Source organism: Cydia fagiglandana, chromosome 5 (genome assembly GCF_963556715.1).
Source record: "Cydia fagiglandana chromosome 5, ilCydFagi1.1, whole genome shotgun sequence".
Lineage (NCBI taxonomy): Eukaryota > Metazoa > Arthropoda > Insecta > Lepidoptera > Tortricidae > Cydia > Cydia fagiglandana.
Window position 1 is genome coordinate 4,446,808 of NC_085936.1, and position 25,264 is coordinate 4,472,071.

At 40.5% G+C, this 25,264-nt stretch overlaps 2 protein-coding genes across 4 annotated transcripts in view; both read left to right on the forward strand.

Moving 5' to 3' along the window:
* The window catches only part of LOC134664270 (uncharacterized), a 121,239-nt gene extending 111,547 nt beyond the window's left edge, over window positions 1-9,692 (forward strand). For all 3 annotated transcript variants that reach the window (XM_063520818.1, XM_063520820.1, XM_063520819.1), the window contains 3 exons: window positions 4,257-4,553; window positions 4,894-5,013; window positions 5,242-9,692. In XM_063520818.1, the coding sequence (XP_063376888.1) occupies window positions 4,257-4,553; window positions 4,894-5,013; window positions 5,242-9,432 (4,608 nt within the window). In that variant the 3' untranslated portion in view covers window positions 9,433-9,692. The remainder of the gene's footprint in view (window positions 1-4,256; window positions 4,554-4,893; window positions 5,014-5,241) is intronic.
* Window positions 9,693-14,742: 5,050 nt separating this feature from the next.
* Window positions 14,743-25,264, forward strand: part of LOC134664318 (mannosyl-oligosaccharide alpha-1,2-mannosidase IA) — a 142,863-nt gene continuing 132,341 nt past the window's right edge. The window contains exon 1 of the mRNA XM_063520888.1: window positions 14,743-15,480. Coding sequence (XP_063376958.1) covers window positions 14,872-15,480 — 609 coding nt within the window. The 5' untranslated portion in view covers window positions 14,743-14,871. The remainder of the gene's footprint in view (window positions 15,481-25,264) is intronic.

Consider the following 25,264-nt stretch of genomic DNA (forward strand, 5'->3'; position numbering starts at 1 on the left):
ATAATCTACACAAAATTTTGAACAAAAAAGATTCAGTACACTTTTTGCAGGGATCAATATTTAAAAAGATAATAAAGAGGGAAAGTTAATTATACTAAATTCTAAGGTTCCTTGTTTTTATTTTTTCGTAAATAATTTGAAAAGTATGACTCATAGAAAAAAAAATCTTATACATAAATAATAAACGTAAAATTTCCTACAAGAAACATGCAGTACACTTTTCGCTAGGATCAATATTCAAAAAGACAAAGCAGCGGGTAAGTTAATTATAATCAATTTTAAAGTCCCTTTTTAGTTTTTTGTAAATAACTCGTAAACGGTGTCCCATAGCGAAATAGGTTTTTAAGAATAAATTATCTACATAAAATTTCCTCCAAAAAACATCTAGAACACTTTTCTCTAGGATCAATATTTCAAGCGATATTAAAGGAAGAAAGTTAATTACAATCAGTTCACAGGTCACTTTTTTTTAGTTTTTCGTAAATAACTCGTAAACGGTGGCCCGTTGCAAAACAATATTCTACATAAATATTAAACATAAAATTGTCCACAAAAAAGGTTCTTTACACTTTTTCGCTACGATCAATATTTAAAGAGGTATTAAAGGGGGTAAGTTAATTATAATCAATTTCCAGGTCCCTATTTTTAGGTTTACGTCTATATAGGTAAAGAACTATTTTATTTTATTTTATTTTCAAAATTTAGACCCAGTAGTTTCGGAGATAAAGGGGGGGGTATTTTTTTGTATTTTAATGTTTTATTTTGGGGAAGGGGGCTTTATCACCGATACTACTGGGTCTAAAATTTTGAAAAGATATACAGAATAGAATCTATAGATGACAGAAAAACCTATTAGAATTATGTAGTCAAGCGCGAGTCGGACATTACTTAGTTTTTGAACCGATCCCTACAGGTTTTTTAAAGGCAATTCACTCGCGTTTAACATATAAAATACACTGTTAAAAATTGGGTAATGTACGGAACCCTTGCAAGGCGAGTCCGACTCGCGCTTGGCCGGTTTTTATTCATTTTGAGGTACGGAACCCTAAAAAGAGAAAAGCGTTCCATATGTCTTTCGTAGAAATTTTTATATCGATTATTTATTTACAAGAACATTAAGAACTTATTTTGCTATGAGGCTTATTTTACGAGTCATTTGCGAAATCCTAAAAATAGGGACCTGGAAATTGATTATAATTAACTTACCCCCTTTAATATCTCTTTAAATATTGATCGTAGCGAAAAAGTGTACAGAACCTTTTTTGTGGACAATTTTATGTAGAATATTGTTTTGTAACGGGCCACCGTTTACGAGTTATTTACGAAAAACTAAAAAAAGTGACCTGTGAACTGATTGTAATTAACTTTCTTCCTTTAATATCGCTTGAAATAATGATCCTAGAGAAAAGTGTTCTAGATGTTTTTTGGAGGAAATTTTATGTAGATAATTTATTCTTAAAAACCTATTTCGCTATGGGACACCGTTTACGAGTTATTTACAAAAAACTAAAAAGGGACTTTAAAATTGATTATAATTAACTTACCCGCTGCTTTGTCTTTTTAAATATTGATCCTAGCGAAAAGTGTTCTGCATGTTTCTTGTAGGAAATTTTACGTTTATTATTTATGTATAAGTTTTTATTTTGCTATGAGTCATACTTTTCAAATTATTAACGAAAAAATAAAAACAAGGAACCTTAGAATTTATTATAATTAACTTTCCCTCTTTATTATCTTTTTAAATATTGATCCCTGCGAAAAGTATACTGAATCTTTTTTGTTCAAAATTTTGTGTAGATTATTAACGTCTAACAACATTTTTTGATATTGGCCACCGTTTATGAGTTATTTACGAAAACCTAAAAAACGGGACCTTAGAAGTGATTATAATTAAATTTCCCGCGTTAAAATCTCTTTGAATATTGATCCTAGCGAAAAATTGTACTGAATCTTTCTTGTAGGCAATTTTATGCAGAATACTTATGTTATAGAACATTTTTTGCTATGTGCCACCGTTTAAGAGTTATTTACGAAAAACGAAAAAAAGGGACCTTTAATGTCAAATATCTCACTTCCGGTCAAGATTTCGATCGAGCAACCGGCAAATTCGGATTCAGCGGGATCTAATTAGGTTAAAAAACCCGGTTGCCAAAAAGTTATATGCTTTGCCAGTCGAAATAGATTTTATGAAAAATATGACCAGTCTAATTACTATATATGTTCAGAATATTATTTGAATAAACTTAGGATAGGATACTTAGGATAGGAAATAAATGTGTGTTTCTATATCTTTAAACCCAATTACTAAGTAGACTGCACATACATTAAAGTCACATTAAAATTCCATTTTGCGAAATAGAGATTTCAACCTTTAACTTTGCAAAAGTAGATAATTGAAATATTCTAAAAGCAATAAAAATAGATTAGGTTAGATTCGAGCTACAATGACATTAGTTTGGGTTCAAGGCAAGGTTGCAGGGCCTCAACAAGGGAAAAAAGGGGGAGGGACTGTTGGCCTGGCTCAGTGAGCCAGAACTGACCCACTTATCCCTACTACTGCCGTAAGCAGGTAATGAATTCCCAATGTATTAAGTTTAGGTTTAATAAATTATAAATATATTTTATTAATAACATAATAATATACAAATATGTATAAGCATAAAGTAATAAATAAGCCTACAGCTATTAATAATGTCCGTAATCTGTATAATCCCAAAATACGGATCCCTCGTATGTGGATGCTGCTTACATAATCTCGTCTGTCAAGGTGTTTCGGCAGGAAAGGCCTTGGCAGACTTATAAATTCCTGAAATGAGGGTTCATACCTACCGACTAGAATTGGTTTCATGGTGGTATCAGATGGGTTACTGTACGGTAACCGATGGTCATCTTGCTTATAATCTCGTCTGCCAAGGTGTTTCGGCAGGAAAAACCTTGGCAGACTTATATATTTCTAAAATGGGGGTTCATATCTACCAACTGGAATTGGTTTCATGGTGGTATCAGATGGGTTAGTGTAGGGTAACCGATGCCGACCTTGCTTACATAATCTCGTCTGCCATGGTGTTACGGCAGGAAAAGCCTTGGCAGACTTATATATTCCTGAAATGAGGGTTCATACCTACCGACTGGAATTGGTTTCATGGCGGTATCACATGGGTTAGTGTACGGTAACCGATGGTCATCTTGTTTATAATCTCGTCTGCCAAGGTGTTTCGGCAGGAAAAACCTTGGCAGACTTATATATTCCTAAAATGGGGGTTCGTACCTACCGACTGGAATTGGTTTCATGGTGGTATCAGATGGGTTAGTGTAGGGTAACCGATGCCGACCTTGCTTACATAATCTCGTCTGCCAAGGTGTTTCGGCAGGAAAAGCCTTGGCAGACTTATATATTCCTGACATGAGGGTTCATACCTACCGACTGGAATTGGTTTCATGGTGGTATCAGATGGGTTAAATTAGGGGTCCCGCTGGCCACCTTTGAGAGCGTCTGCCAAGCACTTCCGGCAAAAAAAATACTGGCAGACTTCGCTTTTATGTGTCTACATGTAAATTTCTAACTGCTGCCATAACTATTATTTCGGTATCAGATGGGTTAAATCAGCCCCCTTTTTTCGCACCGGAAGTGGCCTTCTTTTTCGTACTTTCGGCAAGTTCCGCCGTGGCAGACTATCGAATTCGGACTTAGCATCACTTTTATGGTTTCCCATTGTGTATTTCATCGTGGTATCAAGTCGGTTAGAAAATTTGCGGCCGGCTCTTCTACTATTAGCAGAGTCAATATTAACACGTTTCCGGTACCAGTTTGGCTATAAAAGGGTTTTACTGTTTGACGTCCCGATTTGCATATTTTTTTGCGAATTGGCCGCTTCGAAACCTGCTCAAGAGCTCACAAACCTGATTAAAAAAGACACAAAAAACCTTGTCTTCAGATAATAGAGTCCTTCGGGCTTTGTGTAACAAGGATTTTAGATGGGATCTAAGTAATTAATGACATTGAAAACGCAGAAAATACCTTACATCAGTAGTTTAATCTATACATGTTTCTTTCAAATTTGGCCATTGAAAAACTTATTTCACACAACGGAGTAAAACACAATGGTTAACACTATAGGTAGACGGAAAAAAACAGCAAAAAAAAATATTTCGCGAGAGACGGATATGTCGGACATCATGAATTTATGATCTTGACACTAGCACATATCATACGCTATCAAAAACTCTTCTTTAACATTAGTCTCCTCTTGTTGCAGGAACTCTTCGCCCAACTGCAATGGTCTGCAGAACGCGCGCCGGCAGCCGACAGCCTCCGCCGCGCGCTCGGCGGCGGCGGCGCCCGCTTCCAGCTCGGCTGCATGGCGGACGCTAGCGAGTGCTTCGAGCACCTACTCCTGAGGGTCCATGCTCATGTAGCGGCGGGGGATAGAAGGGATGATGATGCGTGCAGAGCGCCGCATTGTGTCCCCCATCGGAAATTTGCGATGATGCTGGTGGAACAGTCGGTGTGTGGCGCGTGCCAGGCTACGTCGGAACCGCTGCCGTTTACTCAGGTAACTACCGTGTTTTTACTGATGTAATTTAATCGCGACAGGATTAAATCGCTTGTTCAGAACAATTATGTGCAATTTAGATCACACACGTTTCTAACATTAAACAGTCTCTGAAAGAATACATAAGTAGATTTGTAGTTCTGTGTGGATTTGGATTGAAGACGAGAAATGAATAACATTAATTCTCCTTCACTCATTTTGGTGTGCATTTACACTTACACTATAAGTTACAAGTGTGACAACAGGTGATAGGTACCTAATGAAATTAAATATAGAAGTGCACCACCAAACCAGCGATCTGATGAAATAAACTAACATGTAGGTTTATTTTGATTTACAGATGGTACACTACGTGTCAGCAACAGCACTGACTGCGCAGGCGGCGCTCGGAGAACATGGCGACAGCTTCGGCTTGCTGCTGCGAAAGGCTGGCGGCATGGGCGACATCAGAGATTGCCCGGTAAGTTCAGAACATTTCTAGCTGATGTCTGAGTTGCTCTCCATGGTTATCGTGTTGTAGAATCTGCTTTTAGCAACTCCCTTTGTTATGACTTGTTTTCCTCTACGATCCCCACACGATCCCGATCACGATCACGATCTAATTGTAATAAGCATTCGCAACATGATAAGAATTATATATATAGATTAGATTTTACGATTACTGATTTCTTGTTATTTTTGCTTACAGAATGCATGTGGAGCCAAGATTCAAATCTGCCGAACTTTGATGAACCGACCTGAGGTAGTCTCCATCGGAATGGTCTGGGACTCTGAACGGCCTAATGCCGACCACGTGGCGGCCGTATACGCCGCCCTGGGGACAGAGCTCCGCCCCACCGACGCCTTCCACGCATGCGTCGACCGCGCCTGGGCAGCCCGAGCCACACACCGCCTAGTAGGCCTCGTCACCTACTACGGAAAGCACTATTCCACCTTCTTCTTCCATAGCAAACTACGACTATGGATATACTTCGACGACGCCGACGTCAAAGAAATCGGACCGGAATGGTCACACGTTGTCGATAAGTGCCGGAGAGGGCGATTCCAACCCCTACTGCTTCTGTATGCTGCGGTAGATGGAACGCCGTGTGACACCCGCCATGCTCCTAAAGATGTAGTGCCATTCCCTGCCCCAGAACCTCGCCGAGCAGTGACCCCGGCCCCTGAAAGAAACAGCACCGGCTTTGCGCGACGAGCCGTCACGCCAGGCCCTGACAATGAGTCAGACTATGTTAGTCGAAAAGCTGTAGAAAATATGCTCGAAGTCCAAGCGAATAGAAGAGCCCAATTAGCTCGAAGTCTGAGTACTGGATCGGCTTCTGATACACAAGACCGTCCGCGAGCGAGACGAGACTCGGGCAACTGGAGCGGCGACCGAAACAGCGCTTCGTCTGCTTCCTCGTCTACTGTTGAGAGTCCCTACATGTATACTAGAGGCCGTGGCCCTGGCAGCGTGCCAAGCAGCCCTACCCGCAAAGGAGAACTATCTAGTGGCGGCTCATGTGACGCGGGCTACGATTCCTACTCTCTATCATCAACTGACAGTTTACCCCTCCAACAAGGCCTGCGACACAACCTGCAGTTGGCTCAAATTCCTGAACTGACGACCCGAGGCGACTGCGAAGCCTTATGTCTAGAAGCAGACAGACTGCTTGAGAAATCTCGACATGCCGAAGATGCGGCTGATTATGAAACCGCTCTCGTTCTATGCGATGCGGCAGCATCTAAAGCCAGAGCTGCAATGGATGCTCCGTACAACAACCCGCATACTATGACATTCGCTCGAATGAAGCATAACACATGTGTTATGCGCGCCCGAAGTCTTCAGCGACGAATGGCTGGAATGACCAGAGTTACGGAAGTTCCACAAGCCGCTCCCATTCGTAACACCAAGGGAGGGCTAGAAAGCACAACTACGCCGATCGAAATTTACGCCACGTTGCCCAAAAAGAAAGGATCTTCAAAAAAGTCACCCAAATGCATAGACGATGACTTGGATAACTCTCCGCGAGAACGCCCACCGAGACATAAGTCGAGGGACGAAGAAAAAGTTAGGGAAAAGCGCTCAAGAAGTGAAGATCGAGGACGCGCGAGAAAAGAAATAACAGTGGCGACGGAAAAGAAAGAAGAGCCAGTAGAAGATAAGAAAGCAAATAAAAAACAACACAAGATTCGCAGAAAATTATTGATGGGTGGTCTAATTCGAAGGAAAAACCGATCAATGCCTGATCTTACTGAGGGTGCCGACGGCAATAATGAACCAACCAATAAGGAAAAACGCGTCTCATCCGTTGATGACGGAGATGTAGGAAGGAAAAAGACTGACGACAAATCGAATTTGAGTGGGTACTTGTCTGAAGGACATTTGGAGTATTCGGCAGCAAGCGGCACGAACCCCAACCTCGAGAGGAGTAAGTTGATGAGAAAGAGTTTCCACGGCAGTGCTGGCAAGATGCTAACCGCGGCCAAAGTGCCTCCGCCGCCCCCGCTGCGAACCACTTCTCAGCTTAGCGGGCCTAAGTTCGAGTCCGAAGTGATAGAGCACAACTTACAGTCGAGGCCACCACCACCAGTGCCAATGGCGGGCCGTGGAGATTATCCTTACCCTCACGACGACCCGGAAGACGGTGGTTTCTCGGAACAGTACGGGGACGAGCCGCAATCGCTGCCATTCTTGCCGTCAAGCTACGATGGAAATTCTCATTACAACCGGCTTGAAGATTCTCCCTCCCAAAACTTCCACACAGTCATTACGAAAGCTATGATTCACCAAGAACAAAGTCCTATTAAGAGAGAGACAATGCCACCGATTCAGCCATCTCGCAGCCATATGCAAAATCTTAGCCACGCGTTTGACAATGGCGTTGATGTGGTCGACTGCGCCCTTCCCATGCGCAGATCTCCTCAAATGCTTGACCTGCCGCCTTATCCCAGCCCGATGAACTCGGTCAATCACTCTCGGCAACCTAGTGAGGAATTCCCACCACCTCCTCCGCCTATTGATTTGACACCTCTTCAAGATGAGTTGAACTGCATTCAAAACTCCAGCCATAATGGAATCACCGCACAAACCGATGAAGAACGAGACGTTCCTAAAGGTTCTCTGTTGGCCCAGTTGCAGGAAAAGAGAAGTCAAATTCTAAGAAACGAAGAATGTCTATCGCAAATGAACCAGATTGAGACAAATAACAACAGCAGCGCTGATATTTGGCTTAAAGAGCTGCAGGCTAAACAGGCGGCATTTAAATTGAAAAGGTCTGGTTCCCTCGAGGGACAACTTTCAAGCCCAAATGAAGCTATTTCACTTAACAGCAACAATGTGAGAAACATTGCCTCTAGATTTGAGAATAGCGCACAAAATTCTTCAGATGGAGAAAGATCTCATATAGGATTTGTAGGTATGAGTGCCAATAGAGATGTAATTAACTGTTCGAACCTGTCCAACGCCGGTATATATAATCGACGTGCTTCCGCTTCATCTATCGATCCTAAACAGATGGAAGACGACTATAGCGAGCAGAAGACTAGCAACAATAATATCTACAACGACCGGACTAAACCGAAGAAGAAGTCGGTATCCTTCTGCGATCAAGTTATTTTAGTGGCTACTGCTGAAGACCAAGAGGATGATAGCTACATTCCAAACCCAATTCTGGAACGTGTGCTAAAATCCGCCATGAACAAGCCTGAATTGACAACGATGCCACTACAGTCAGAAAAGCCTTCGTTGCAGAGAACAGAATCATTCGACAGCCAGTCCTCTCGATCAACAATATCCTCCCTCTCCCAGAACTCTTTTGTGCCAAATGATAACTCGCACGCCGACTATATCAGAGTACAAAACGGCTATCCACAGTATCAGGTCGCGCAAACCAGGCCTCAACAACAGTTCAATACTCAAAAGAGTACAGGAGTGTACCGCACTGACTCACCCGTGCAACCTCCTCACAATCAAAGCCCTGGAAACAACCAGATATATCAAGCACTGCCAAACAACCCTCAGAACACGTCAAACCCCATACCATATACTCAGCCGCCTGCAGTCTACGCGAACAACAACTCAAGCCCACCGAACTTTAGTCAAAATCCCGCGAACAGACTCACGCCGACGCACAACCCCGCTTATGCCACCAAGCAACTGCCAAGAACCGTTCCTAACACCTTCCCACCGACGCAGATGCACCAGAATCAGCCACCGAACAACGCTTACTACCACCGCTTACCGCAGCACTCCACCACTCCACTGCCTACCAATAACTACAACACAAACCGCCAGTTTCCTCAGAACTCACCGTATCAAAGCGTGCCCACCAACTCGCCAGCTTACCAAAGCTACCACAGCCCACCGACTAGCTACGCGAACTCTGACTACTCCAGTCGATACCCGCAGAACAGTACAAATACAAACCATTACTCGCAATCGCCTTACCAACGCGTCCCGCCGCCTCATGGGGAAACACCTCTAGACTACAACGCCACGTATCAGAAGAACTACTATCCTGATGGCAACCAGAGCAGAGGCGCTGATGTAAGGCACTACGCCAACACGCAGCAACAGAGGATGTATCCCATGAACGATAACTCTCCTGTTAATGGCGAACAGCAATTTCAGTATCCCCAAAGCGGTTACAATCCTTACCAGCATCTGCCGCCGCCAAAGCAGATCCAGAAGAAATCTGTATCGTTTGAACCTGGCACGAAGGGTGGAACGGAGTCTCCAATACCTCCGCAGATGAATGGAAATGGATATGGAGACAACCAAGGGCTTATAGGACAGAAGGCTCTTTGTAACCTGTGTCGTAAAAAGCCAATAAACTCTCCGGCCATGTACTGCCCTGACTGCGACTTTTACATGTCGAGGTTCAAACCCCGCTCATAGCATTGTAGTTAATACTGTAGATAAATAATCAACTCATCTTTAATTAAAGTCATCAGACAATGTAAATTATCAACGAATAGAATTTTAAAATAAGATTGACTGATCTCACTCGAGAATATGAAATCCGTAATTATAACTTAGATTAACTGATCTACTTAATTTTGATTAGAATGTTAATTATAGAAATTTTAAACAATATAAAAATGTATTTTTGTTACGATGAAATTAAAATTCATGAAAATAAACAATTTCATAGCTTATGATTGCAGTTTGATTTTTCGACGTATAGTAGGTACCTACCCTAGCATTTTAATCTCACTAAACACTTACTTACTTACTCATTGATGTATGTATAATTATCTCATGACCGGCCTTACGGCCACTAAAAATGGCACTAGTTTAGCGAATAGCTATAAGCTCACGAATTCGAGCCAATCGTGCAGTCTAACGCAACCACAGGCGGTTTTCTGTGAACGCAACTAGTTGCGACCATGCGCGTGATGCTCTCATCAACCAATCGCGTTGAGGCGGTGTCACACCGCGGTACTGGCCCCATTCATGCCCCATTCTTATTTCCCGTAAGGCCAGTCCTGAGATATACGTTAATGTACTTACTACTTAACTAGGGCCAGAGGCCAGTTGCACTAACCGGAATTTAGCGAACTAATCAATGCCACTCACAGTATTTTTGAAAGACGATGAGTACGGTGACACACGTCACCTGAAACCTGAATACAATTTTGGGAGATTTAGCGTTTTAAGATTATAAAAAAAATTGATAATACCCATCGCGTCGTGTTTGTAAATACTGTAATCTGTAATGTAATGTGGCACTTCCCATCTACCGAACGTACGGTGTGCACGGACGTAGAGAGTAAACTGGATGGCGGACATTGGCCAAAAAGTGTGTCCACATGAGAAGTCAAGGTTGGCCGTTGCATCTCTTTCTAATTAGGGTGACCATACGTCTTATGTATGTGGGATATTAGGATAACTTTGAATATAAATGGATAGTTTGGCCAAGATTTTTTCTTAATCGTGCATAGTTATATTAGTAATAGAAATCTTACTGTCTTTTCGCCTAAAAAGGGATGGATATAGTTTTTTTCTCTTCTGTAAAACGCTTCACACAACCTTAGGTACTTAATTTAGTTGTTCTAAAAGCTGTTCTAAATGGTGTGCTCAAATTACGGCACATATGCAATTAAAACTGCACGAGGCCATGCGCTTGGCGGGGAAGAGAACCCTATGGAGGAATCTGGTCTTCAACAGAAGGATATGATGTCACGATCCTCAGTATTGAGGGACCAACTGAAGAAGAAGAAAAGCTGTTACTAGTAGGCGTAGGTCTAGAGAGGCTACCTCGAAACCAGAAATTCGCAATTTGCGGGGATCTTTCTCTTTTACTCCAATGAAGGCGTAATTAGAGTGACAGAGAAAAATGCCCGCAATTCACGATTTTTGATTTTCACGGTAGCCGTTCAGTGACCACGAACATGGTCGATCGTCTGGAAGATGGTCCGCCGTAACGTCTGTCAAGAACACAGGTATGAGTGAGAGAGATAGAGAGACAGATATGGTGACAGAACCAGAGGGTCTACTGTCTACTGCGAACCATGTTCGACGTGTTGCCTCTCTGTCACACTTACGTACGAATTTACAAGTGCGACAAAGACGCAACATGTCGAAAGTGGTTCGGGGTAGGCTCTCAGGACAGTGGGGGAATTACATACAGTCTTTGCCGCCTTAGGCCCCAAGCCCTACATAGCATCATATAGACTGCTGCCCAAAATATCTGGCCGCCCTAGGCCCGGGCCTACTCGGGCTTAGGGCAAATTCGCAACTGCCTCAGGGCTACAACCGCGAAAATCGAAGTTCGCAAATTGCGGGGATCTTTCTCTGTCACTCTTATCACGCCTTCATTGGAGTAAAAGAGAAAGATCCCCTCAGGGTCGCGTGGGTCCGCTACGCCTGCTTGCTATAGTTTTTAACTAGGACGCTTGTCACTGGACCATAGACACCGAAGTTTGCAAATTGCGAGCATCTTTCTCTGTCACTGTAATTACTCCTTTATAGGAGTAAAAGAGAAAGATGTCCGTAATTTCCGAACTTCGGTGTTCACGGTGCTAGGCCATCTGTGCGAAAAGAGAAGAATCGTGAAATGTAAAGAAACTAGTGATGTGCCGTTCCTAGCAAATTTTCCAATGAGGTTAAATTCCCAGTAACGTTTCTGGTATCGTCCCAAAAGTCAGTAAATTACTATTTATATAAATATATAGATTATATAGATAAAGTTCTATTTTTCTTTTATTATCAATGTGTTTTTTTTATTATTATAACAATGCATAAATGTGTCTGTATTGTTTAAGGACTTTGGATTTCAATTTTGGCAATTATTTATTCAGTATTGGCTCTCATTTCACCAATTTAAACATGCCGAAATAAATACATACCTATTTATATAAACTTACTTAAGTACCTAATAAGAATTGTGTAACACTGGTCCTCATCGTTCCGACATCATAGTCACCCTAATGAGTTTGACAATGTTGTCTTGTATTTTTATCGCAAAATGTAATAATTGTGTCTTCCTTGTGAAACAATATTCCACAATTAGAAATTCTTTCACTCCCACAACCTTTAACGCAACATTTATTCACTATTTTTAAGAAATTTTGCATTCACGTGTTTTGATAACATGTCATGACGTTAGGGATACCAATTAACATTCAAAGTTTCTACAATGTCTACCATACCAAAATTAATGTTCTTTTTTTGTTGTGCACATGCTTGGTTAAATCAGTTAATAATATTGACATCATACTTATTTACAAATTTCTTAAAAGATATCAGAACCTTACTCAGAATATAGCACTTAAATAATATAAGAAATTAATTAATTTGAGTAGTATATTGATATAAATACTACCACAGTGGTATATTTTTAACATTGGCAACATGTGCGAGTGAGACACCGCGACCCACCTTTGCTATCTCAAGTGGACCGTTTTCTCTAGTCTGGTACGAACGTCTTTCTGACTCGGTGATAAAGTTCAATTTAGTATGGCAAAAAAAGTGACAGCGCAGTCCATCTTATAAGTCCATGACGGTGTGCCTAATTTAACAGTAGAGCCATCTGTTGAATAACTATTGAACTAAAACCATTTTTAATTACCGCGCCATCTGGCGGTGTTTGTATAAACTTATAGCCTTGCGCATCACACTGCATTGCAATTGACAAATGAACTACCCAGACGTTTCAATCGAGTTCATAGTAAAACAGATAGATGGCACTGTAGACGCCAGTTCGAAGAATGTTGCCGCAGGTAAAACTTTCTTGGTTTTAGTAGAATTTTTAATTTAATTTAAAATTATCACTGGATTTGTTACAAAAACCGGCCAAGTGCGAGTCGGACTCGCGTTCCAAGGGTTCCGTATATTACACAATTTTTAACAATGTATTTTTTATGTGAATCGTGAGTGAAATCTCTTTAAAAAATCCGTAGGGGTCGGATCAAAAACTGTAATTAAGTCCGACTCACGCTTGACTGTACATTTCTAATAGGTTTTCCTGTCATTTATAGGTTAAGACCTATTTTATGTATTTTTTTCAAAATTTTAGACCTAGTAGTTTCGGAGATAAAGGGGGGGGGGGGAATGGTAATTTTTTGCCTATTTTCTTGAATAACATCTAAACTGTTTATTCGAAAATTATCAAAAAAATATATTTGAGATCCTTATAATAAGCTCTTTCATTTGAAATGTAACATGATATAGTTTGAAATTTTTTATTTTTTTATTTTTTCATTTACCCCCCAAAAGTGGCCCCCATGTTTAAAATTAATTTGTTTACGTTATATATCCGTATTCGGGTCACAAACTTACATATGTCTATCAAATTTCAACTTGATTGGTCCAGTAGTTCCGGAGAAAATCGGCTGTGACAGACGGACAGACAGACAGACAGACAGACGCACGAGTGATCCTATAAGGGTTCCGTTTTTTTCCTTTTGAGGTACGGAACCCTAAAAAATGCCAAAATAATAAAAATCAAATTGAATTTTAAACTTTATAATGAAATTAAACCAAATTCAAAACAGCAAAAATGACTCTGGGACTTCCTATTTAGGAAGTTTTCTTTGACTAACGAGTTATAAGTTGATGAACTCCTGAGTTGAGTCTCCTATTTCACTGGCAACGTAGTGCCAGAAGATTGTAACAAATGGCGTTAACACGTTCTATAGTTTCTATATTGCGCTTACGAAGTGGAGTTCCGATTGTCAATTCAACTCTCAGTGGACTTCGATCTGCAGGTATAAAAGCCGCCTGGAGAGAGTACTCTTTCGGCCCGTAGGTACGTCAGTGTTAAAAGTGAAGTTTTTGTTTGAAGAAACGTTACATTTGACACTGACCTATCTTATCCATATCGATTCCAGATCTATTACAGCTTGGCAAAAAAGAGTAGAAATTAAAAAGTGGCAACACTGTAGTGTCGTCCCTTTTAAACCAATCTATATAAGAAAACGAGACGACACTACAGTGTTGCCAATTTTTAATTTCTACTCTTTTTGCCAATAAAGTTCGAATTGGATAGTTTATTGCCCTCTCTCTATTTTGTACACCGCACTGGTGACCCCGACGGTGCCCCGACCCGACGTAATTTTTAGCGTCTTCTCTCTGTCACTGGCAACGTTGTAATGACAGTTGGCTTACAAGTTACAAAATAAATAATTTGGGTTAATTACTAGGAAACTAGAGTTAGACCAAGCTAAGTTGGCAGCGATTTTCATAGCACAGATTGTGCAAGTGTTGCTTTAAACGCCATAATTTCATAGAAGTTTGACGTTTAATATAACACTAGCACAGTCTATGCTTTCAAAATCGCTGCTAACTTAGAGTCAGACCAAGAATAGTCTGCAGCGGATTTGAAAGCCCACGCAGTGAAAGTGTTATTTAAAACGTCAAACTTCTATGAAATTATGACGTATAAATGACACTTGCACTGCGTGGGCTATCAAATCCGCTGCAGACTTTTTATGGTCTGATTCTAGCATGGTCTAACTTTACCACTGAACTCTACTACTCTCTACTACTACGTGAACTCTACTACTATTTGGTAGAAATTAAAGTAGTTGCTATGGTATCCCACTAAAATATAACTTATCTGTATAACACTTTCTACCATTCTACCAAACCGGTTTTGATGACACTGTGTTCTATTGTGTACCTTTTCTGGCGATCCGGTCCGCTTTACAACGACGAGAACACTGTCAAACACTGTGTACGGTATTCCGTTGTTGGAAAAGCGCACTGTGTTCCTTCAACTCTGTTGGCAGCTTGGCAGATGTTTAATGGCGACCGCTAGTGACGGGTCGCCTGCATGACCTGTCATCCACGAACTATTTACCGTAGAACCTTAGGGCATTTGTTTACGTAAATATGACGGGCATATTACCATCGTACCAACGCTTTGTTAACGGGGTTCCAGTGCCGTCCATATCTCGGCGGTCGTTCCGCCTTCGGGAGAAATATTTGATTGTTTCTGTACTTTTGACATTCGGAATCGTGTGGCTAGGAGCGCTGTTCTATTTGCCGGAATTCAAAAGTTCCACGAGTGTGAACGATAGTGTGTATAATGTGTACAAGCGTATTCAGAAAGCGGGGCCGGAGCTGCTGATGCCGCCTCCGCTGGCGCAGAATGAGTTGGGAGACTTCCCTGCGGCTGCTCACCACGGGGAGTCGGACGGGGAGGATCCTCACGTGGCCGAGGACAGGAACCGTCTGCGTGCTAAGATAGAGGAGGATATGGGCATGAAAGTGCTGGAGAGGCCTCAGTTTGAGGCTGTAGCGTCTGCCTCCTCATCTAAAGGCACAAGTAAGAGGCCTGTGGATGCTCTTGAGGAGCCCGCTGCGGGTAATAATGCTGCAAGCAAAAATGTGTCCCCGTCTGAGCCTAAATTGGAAGGCTCTGAGAACCAGTATGCAGTTGTGGCGCTGAGTTCAAATGCTGATCCGGACATCAAGCATAAACTAGGAGTTGTTAAAGAGGTAAGTCATTTACAAATTCAATTTTTTTTTAAACAATAATGGCCTGCATGCAATTTGTTTAAGCCAACAAATTCAATTTAATTTAGTGGTGATTTTGTGTAACTACACAAATTAATTATCCTCATTTGTCATAATATTCAAACAGAATGCAAATATTGAATTAGCAAGATAAATAGATTATGTAAATGAGACAGATGTTATGTTAAAGTTGTATTGAATTGAATTGTTGTTTGCGTTGTATTCGGGGCACAGACCTCTTAATAAACTGTCACTGCAACAATCATCTGTCAAGATGCTGTGGCCAATGATGATGATGATGATTCAATTGAACAACTGTAGTCACATTTTAATTTAGATTATTACTTGATAGTAGTTTTATGTAATTGAAAAATAATACCAACTTATCAGGCTGATAACATTTGAGTATTTATATCCTTAGCTTAGTTTAGCTTTATCAAACCATATCAAATAGTTAAAATAGTAATTTTCTATGCTCTGTATCATTTTAATCGGGGTGACTCCATTAAATCGTCTGGTCTTGTGCCGGCCGGATACGGCAGAACAAATATTTGTTCAAGCTGCTGCATAATATTATCAATTAGGTTATAATGCCACAAGTGTTATTAAGGCCTATTATTTACCATTACCTACATAAACTTACCTGCCTATTCTCAAGCTATTTATAGCCAGTCACGGTTTTTACTTGGCTATTGTTTCAAGCTGCTGTGGACCATGCTAGTTTTCTATTGTGTCGTAAATTGGTAAATTGTCTGGATACAATTATCTCACAGGGCAAGTTTTTGGTGGTCTAGACTTATAGACTGCATGGTTGTCAATTTTGCTATACGATTTTCATAGTTAAATGTTACATTTAAGGATGATATTTTACAGTTTAAAAAACAGAAATTGATTCAAATAATTGATTTAGATTTAGGTAAGTTATTAAACTTAATTTTGAATTGGATTCGTTGATATTATTTTTCTTGATTTTTATTTGGACACTCATAAATACAAAGTTTATAAGATCAATATACAATAGTGGGTTGTCCTGTGATGTATCAGGACATTTTTCACGTTACACTCGCCTAATTGGTATAATTATTACCTATCCAAATCCCATTAGAGTACTTATTGGTACACGGCCCAATTCAACCCGATGCTGTGACATCTTATAAACATTGTTGGAATTGGGCAGACAGTCACTTCATCAATATAATAAAGCTTTAAGGAAAAAGTCATCTGAATTAGCTGCGTGTGTGTTGTTTTATCTAAAAAAGTAAAAAACGTGTTTGACGCTACGGCCATGACCATCAGTTTTCTATTTATTTTGCATAATTTTACCTCATTCACGCAAAATCCTATTTTAGTAATACTAATACCCTATCTTAGTTTTGGTTATTATAGTCTTCAGTTGTTATTTTGTACTGCATTGAGATGTTTATATTTATTCTTTATTCAAACACAAGTATATGTTAACAGCAACCTATGCCAAGACATAGTCAGTATCATAAACATGTATACATTTTTCGAACTATCTTTGAAATAATCTTAGTTCTTAGTTCTCATGCATTTTAGCACACACTTTTTATTGTTTTTTTACTGCAATATAATATCAAGGTCAACATGATCTAGACACGCGGCAGCGTGTCAAGCCAAGTTCAAGCAAAGGAACTGGCTAGCCAGCGCCAAGTGTAATATTACACGAACCACTTGGTGCCACTTTTGACCCTTCTATAACTCAAAACATCTTTAACGTAAACACATAAAACTACGTGTGTTTAATTATATCCATAAGGACATCTAGAAGCCCAAATTTCATGAAGCTAGCTCAAACGGTTATAAAGATATGAAGGTCAAAAAGTCGTAAATTTTAAGACTGACTGACATACCTATAGTACCTAAACCTAACCTACTTCCAGATGACCTAGAAGGATGAAATTTGGAATCCAGCTCAGTTATTGTGTGAAAGCGTAGGAAAAAATCTAAAAATTAAAAAAAGTTATAAAATAGGGGGGGTCCCCATACAAAAAAAACCATTTTTTATTGTGACTGACATATAAGTACCTAAACCTAACCTACTTCCAGATGACCTAGAAGGATGAAATTTGGAATCCAGCTCAGTTATGGTGTGAAAGCGTAGGAAAAAATCTAAAAATTAAAAAAAGTTATAAAATAGGGGGGGTCCCCATACAAAAAAAACCATTTTTTATTGTGACTGACATATAAGTACCTAAACCTAACCTACTTCCAGATGACCTAGAAGGATGAAATTTGGAATCCAGCTCGGTTATTGTGTGTAAGCGTAGGAAAAAATCTAAAAACAAAAAAAAGTTAATAAATAGGGGGGGTTCCCATACAAATTTCTTTTTTATTGTGACTGGCATATAGTACCTAAACCTAACCTACTTCCAGATGACCTAGAAGGATGAAATTTGGTATCCAGCTCGGTAATTGTGTGTAAGCGTAGGAAAAAATCTAAAAATAAAAAAGTTAAAAAATAGGGGGGGTCCCCATACAAAAAACCTGTAATACGCGCTAAACAACCGGCCAACGGTGTGTCGTTGGCGGCGCGCGGCACCACATAATTAATACAAAGAACAGAAGTAAAAAACATGCAGCGGAAACACAAGAAAAAACATTAAATCTCAATACCTGCCTAGTTTTCTTTACAAAAAGTATTGATATCCCATCAAAAACATAAATGTAAAAAAGGAGAGCCAAGTTCAATACAAAAATTATGCTTGGCTGTGGGGTTCGCCGCAAAAAGAATGGAGATTTAAATGAGTGCCAAGTTCTATGCAAAATCCAAATATGTATTTATAGGAACAAAATAACATTATAAACAAGTATTAAACTCTATTTCTTTGCTTTATTGGATACCTATAACAATTGCTGTTATTTAAAAAAAATGTGAGATCTTAAAGTAGGTTAGATTTGGCTTGGCCAGTTTTTATCAGAATTACAAAATATATATGTTGAATAACTTTATAAAATGACTGATGTAATGAAAACTGGCCAAGTCAAATCTAACCTACTTTAAGATCTCACATTTTTTTTAAATAACAGCAATTGTTATAGGTATCCAATAAAGCAAAGAAATTGAGTTTAATACTTGTTTATAATGTTATTTTGTTCCTATAAATACATATTTGAATTTTGCATAGAACTTGGCACTCATTTAAATCTCCATTCTTTTTGCGGCGAACCCCACAGCCAAGCATAATTTTTGTATTGAACTTGGCTCTCCTTTTTTACATTTATGTTTTTGATGGGATTATAAATGCTTAATGTCAAGTGTCTGTCTTATCATATTTAATATAAACGTCTGTGACGTACCTACATTTTTAAGACCAGACGCAGACGCGGATAAAAACTTTGGGTTCACATGTAAGTGATCCTAAAAAATATATCTAGACTGTAAAAGTCAGTACTTATTAAAAAAATATATGCCTACCTAAGTGTAGGTTTCGTGCCCGTCACGCAGCGTCGTCTCACATCAAACAAAATATTGGGTAGGTATATAAACTCTTAAACAGTTTGGAACACGAATAACGAATATTAAGCCATGTAGCTACATCGCTACACCTGCGTGCAAAAACACGCTGCCGTCATTAGTCATTAGCGATTCGCCTGCGCCCGTCAAATCGCAACGGACAACGCGGTTATCGCACTGATGCGGATCCGCGTGCCGCTGCGGTGGGTGAGCGAGACAGCTATACACGTATACAGCGTGGCAAATAAATACATAACTGCATTCCCTTTACCAGGGAGGTTTTGGGATTATACTGAGCAACTTTTACTATCGGACCAATCCCGTAATCGCGAAAAAAAAATGGGCTGTTTCATACATTTTGGCTGGTCCATTTTGTATGAGGGTGTTAATATTTGTTTTGCAATTTCGGGGTTGCTCAGTATAATCCCAAAACCTCCCTGGCAACGGGAATGCAGTTATTTTTTAGCCACCGTGTATAGCGGCGTCCCGTTTGCACAATGTAGACCGCCTAACGGCCCTATTTGAAGTTTTATGGGGTCTACGGGGCTTGTCACGCACCGTCTTGGCGAACAGGTGGGACACATGTGAGGTGAGACAGTCGTAAACTCTTTATAGGCGGAGGTATGAGCTAAGGGTACACTTTCGTGCAAAAATACTACCTTTAGATATTTCCGCTTGCGGTATTGTGAACAGTTAGTTACCCAAGTCCCCAATTTGACCCTTTGATCTGCGACTACGTTGTAGGAGACATCCCCTCACTCCCCGCACACATCTCACAACTCGCCTGGACAACTCCATTGCGCGTCGTGTGACCGCATCTTCAAGACAAAGTTTGGTTTTGCGAGACCCATAAGGGCATTTCATAATCCGGATAAGAATTGTTGATGGAGTCGCCATTGCCGGATACGGCAAGGAAGAAGAAGAGAGAGAGAGGAGACATATAAAGTTTATCACTTTATCAGTCTTATCACGCAAAAGCAAGACAAATAATTATTTAGACACACTAGTGTCCGCCAGTGTACTCAGACTCAGTGTAAAGAAGTAAGTAAACAAAGTCAAGGCTCTACTTTTCTCGCGGTTTGCCGCTAATTCTTCGGCCGACAACCCCGGGTATTATTATTGTAACAAACATTCATATCACGCAAAACCTTTAGTTAATTTTGCCCGCCAATGTATTCCGTACAAAGAAGTAACAAGTCAAGGCTTTTCTCGCGTCTCGGCTCTAACTCGTCGGCCGTCGACCCCGCGACGTGCGACATATGTAAGTTGTAAGTTGTAACATATCACGCAAAACAAATTAGATACATATATAATTTTGGCCGCCAGTGTACACTGTACAGTCGCAATCTGATCTGATATATCGGAGTTGCCAAGGCGCTCACAAATATCTGAACACGCCTTTATTGTCAAGGCGTTAGAGCGCGTGTTCAGATATTTTTGAGCACCTCGGCCGCTCCGATATATCTGATGGCGACTGTACTTCGTATGAAGAACGTATACAACGTTAAGGCTTTCCTCAAGTAATGCTCAACTCAAGTAACTTTATGCGTAACAAGCATGCACGCATGCATATCACGCAGAATCGCTTTGACCCACATGTGCGGAACAAAGTCACTTCTTGAGTCTTGACGTAAATTGTACCGCTGACTTGGGAAATTCCTATCACGCCAGGGGTCAGCAATCTGCGGCTCGGTTCAATTTTATAAAACATTTATAGATAATAAACTGATGAATTCGATTGCATTGCGGTTCGGTCTTGTCCTTAAAGGTCCGGATAAAAAAAGAAACCAGCCAAGTGCGAGTTGGACTATGGTACGGAACCTCCGTACTATTTATTACGCAAGAAACGGCAACAATCACGTTTGTTGTATGGTAGCCCGACTTAAATAAGTATACCTATTATGTTTTTAGTATTTCTTGTTATAGCGGCAACAGAAATACATCATCTGTGAAAATTTCAGCTGCCTAGCTATCACGGTTCATAAGATACAGCCTGGTGACAGACAGACGGATAGCGGTCTGAATAATAGGGTCCCGTTTTTACCCTTCGGGTAGGAAATCTAAAAAAGTTTCAAGCCTCGTCGTCTCTTGAAATGCAAAATGATGATTTTATAGGGTAGTAATTTTTGCCATTATTACGGTTTGAATTTCAGTAAATAGAGCGTGATTAAGATGAAAACTGCCTCGTTTATTGCTGAAACTATGAAACCTCGACGTTACGAAACTTTCGACACTTACAAAACTCAAACACTTAGCAGTTTCGAATGTTTCGATTATCAAGTGCTTTGTTTATAGGCACTCGAGCACCGTTGATTTACGTCAAAAATCTCTTGTAAATATTTAGGTAGAAGTGCCCGCCTATAAGAAGATTCTTGGCATCGATCTTTTGTTTTTTAAAGTTCATTCAACTCGTTGTGCCGTTGGCTTTATCGAATTTACGAGCTCCTCGCCTTTTGAGTTTCAATCCCTGAAGAAGACTTAAGTGCTTATTCTATTTATTTCAAGTAGTATATGTACCTGGATTGATTCTTCGAATCAATTCCCTTATCAAATGGCAATCGGATTGAACGGGACCTTAATTGTAAAGGCTATAAAACGAGAAAGCATTTAACCTATTTAGTAGTGACCCCTGGGTTCAAATTCAAATCCCGGTTAGGGCAAATGTTTGTGGCATCGGATGTTTTTTTTGTCTTGGTAGTCTGACGCTTTCGACATAGGTATTTTAATTATTGTCTGAAAGTTAATTTTATTTTTTAAGGAGTACCAACAGCTGCAAAAATATTATAGACACAGATAGAAATGACATAGACAATATCAACCTTTCCGCGCAATTTCACACAAAAAAAAAGAAAAATGAAAAGGTCGATGAAAAAACTATGAAATAATACGTACGGCAATTACACGTACTCGTTGCTATTATCTCATTGGTCAAGGAGATCAAAAGGTTTATGACACCTGACCGTAGATACTTAGGGAAATATTTTCATACGTTCGTTTCGGCTAAGTGAAATATATCTGACTCAATATATTGCAAACCTACTTTAACACGTATGTACCGCGTATGTATGTCAATTCGAATGTAACTTTATGCAAAAGTGTAACCGATACAGATGTCAACGGCAGTGGGAATTGGATTCCAATGTCTGCTGTCTGAGACCGATGTTCTACTTTTGTAGATTGAAAACGCAACACGGAATACAATACTAGATAATCACTTTTTATAAAAGATTTCTCGCGTAATACTCCTTTTTATTCTCCCCGCAACTTGTTTTTCATACATGTTTCACTGTCAATGCAATAGGAAACGATTAGAGGCATTTGAGATGTGGTTCTGGACTTGTGGAGAAGAATGGATAGTATAAGTTGGACTTGGAAAAAAACAAACGAGGAAGTGTTGCGCTGCGAATTATTGGAGAGAAACCTACTGAGGACCATAGAGAATAGACGAGACAAAATGATAGTTCACTTGATAAGACACTAACTACATTAGCAGGCAAGATCGAAGAAGAGGAAGAGGAAAACCACGAGCAAGCTATACACAACAACTAAAAGCAAAAGCAAATGTCGAGTCTTAAAGGGACCCAAAAGAACCTGGCCGAGGACCGCGAAAACTGGCGCCACCAACGACAAGAGCCATGCTCTTAAATTATGATGATGATGTCAATACGTTTTCCCGGTAATATTCCTTCCTTTCCTTGCACAGCTAAACTGTCAAACAGTGGCGTGCAGTGCATACAAAAAAAGGTAGGCACTAGGGTAGGCAGTCCATACAAAATGACCAAAAAAAAAGTTGCCGATTTTTATAGTTTGCGTTACATTCCTTCAAGAATGACTCTTCTAGAGCCCGATTTAAGTCTTATCTCCACTGCACGCCACTGCTGTCAAATGAACTGTCGCTCGTGGTATTTCCATCGACGCATACAAAAAAGAAAATAAGTAAGGATTAAGCCGTCACCCGTCCTTAACCAAACAGCACCCAATCAGTCACGTATTATTCCTAGCGATTGCAAATCCGTGAACATTTTTTCAAATCCGGATTTTCGGATTTTGGTTTGACCGAAATCCGAAGTTCGGATTCAATCCGGATTTTAAGAAAGGAATATTTGGCATAAAAGCAAAGTGAAACAAACAATCAAATTAAGTTGTTTTTATTAAAAATAACAAAAACAGAATGCGTACACTGCTACGCCAATAAAGAAATATCATCGCATCAAGAGATTCGTCACTTAACCTCGTCCTCATACGGTTACAGAACACTCCTGCTGTCGAAATTCTCTTTCCGATTCCACACTTGTTGGTGGTATTGATAATAGCTGGTTGTCTACGGAGGATAAAATGCTACCGATTTTTCCTCCGCCCTCGTGGACGGCCATTTCTATGTGGATTCATCATCATCATCTCAACCATAAGACGTCCACTGCTGAACATAGGCCCTTGGACCTCCATTCGTACCGGTTGTAAGCGACCCGCATCCAGCGTCTTCCGGCGGCCTTAACAAGGTCGTCCGTCCATCTTGTGGGTGGACGTCCTATGCTGCGCTTGCTAGTCCGTGGTCTCCACTCGAGCACTTTTCGACCTCATCGGCCATCTTCTCTGCGCGCAATGTGGCCTGCCCATTGCCACTTCAGCTTGTCCGGTAGGCTATGTCGGTGACTTTAGTTCGTCTACGGATCTCCTCATTTCTGATTCGATCACGCAGAGAAACTGCGAGCATAGCCTTCTCCATAGCTCGTTGAGCGACTTTGAATTTTGAGATGAGGCCGATAGTGAAAGACCACGTTTCGGAGCCGTAAGTCATCACTGGTAACACACATTGATTAAAGACTTTCCTCTTGAGGCACTGAGGTATGTCGGACGAAAAGACATTGCGTAGTTTCCCGAACGCTGCCCAACCGAATTGGATTCGGCGGTTGACCTCCTTCTCGAAGTTGGACCTACCTAATTGGACTACTTGTCCTAGGTAGATGTACGAGTCAACAACTTCGAGTACCGAGTTCCCAACAGAAAGTGGGATGGGCATAACATTGGCATTTGACATAAGTTTCGTCTTGTCCATGTTCATTTTCAAGCCCACCCGTTGTAAAACTCGGTTGAGGTCATCGAGCATCATGCTGAGTTCCTCCATCGACTTTGCCATGACTACTATATCGTCGGCAAACCGAACGTGAGTGATGTATTCGCCGTTGATGTTGATGCCAAGTCCTTGCCATTCTAGGAGCTTGAAGGCGTCTTCCATTACGGCAGTAAACAGTTTCGGAGAGATAACGTCTCCCTGCCTTACGCCTCTTTGCAATGGAATCGCCTTCGTGCTCTATGTGGATTAGAGTAGCTAATCCGGGGCATCTGGTGAGGCAATCTGGGCAACTCCTGTATTATTTTGGTCGAGCAAAGACAGCTACTCATTTAATTGCTCTTTAAAACTTAGCTCTCGTTGGTCTTGTCTCTGTAGTTTACCATTAACAGTTGTCATTGCACTCGTGGAAGCCACCGAGGAAAGAGGAGAAGTCGGAGTCGATGTCGCGGCCATGGTGCAGATGACGGTGACTTGGCGGGTAGCGGGCGGCAGGGGCGGCGGACGCGGGGCAAGCATACAGGTGCGAGCGAGTGCGCGACGCGCAATGCCCGGCTGGCAATAGCTCTCCCGCGTTACCGCTTCATGTGCACCGCTTTTTATTTCGCATTAGCATTAATTTTGAGCAAATTAGTACTGGTGGGAAAAAATCCGAAAAACCGGTTTTTTCTTTTCAAAATCCGGATTTTAAAACGGATTTTTAAACGCTCCGAAATCCGGATTTTTGAACTTCGAATAATCCGGATTGCAATCACTAATTATTCCTGCTTGTGTTATGTGTAAACATTCGACAAAGCCTGTCCACAAACATGGCCGACTCCATTTCGTGCTTTTGCTTTGTTAGATGGAGACACACTGTTTTACTATCTCGTGTGTAGGTATAGAACATTTCTATTCAAGATATCTGCACATGAACGTCAATTTAGGAACGTTAATTGAAAAACCCATTAATTCCATTTTAATCAGTAAACGAATATATAGGCACTACTTTGAAAGAAACTCGTGTATTTTCTTCTGTAAATCAAAAGAAAAATGTGGTATATAAGTATGGGATGCATACAGAGTTACTGTCTTTCAACTTTGAGTAGCAGTGTGACATACGAGATTTTATCAAAGTAGTGATATGGACTTTCAATTTTAATGCTACTGTTTGACTACTGATTGATTTTTTTTCTGGATTATTATTTGTTATCTTTATTGTTCCTAGTTTTCAATGTGAC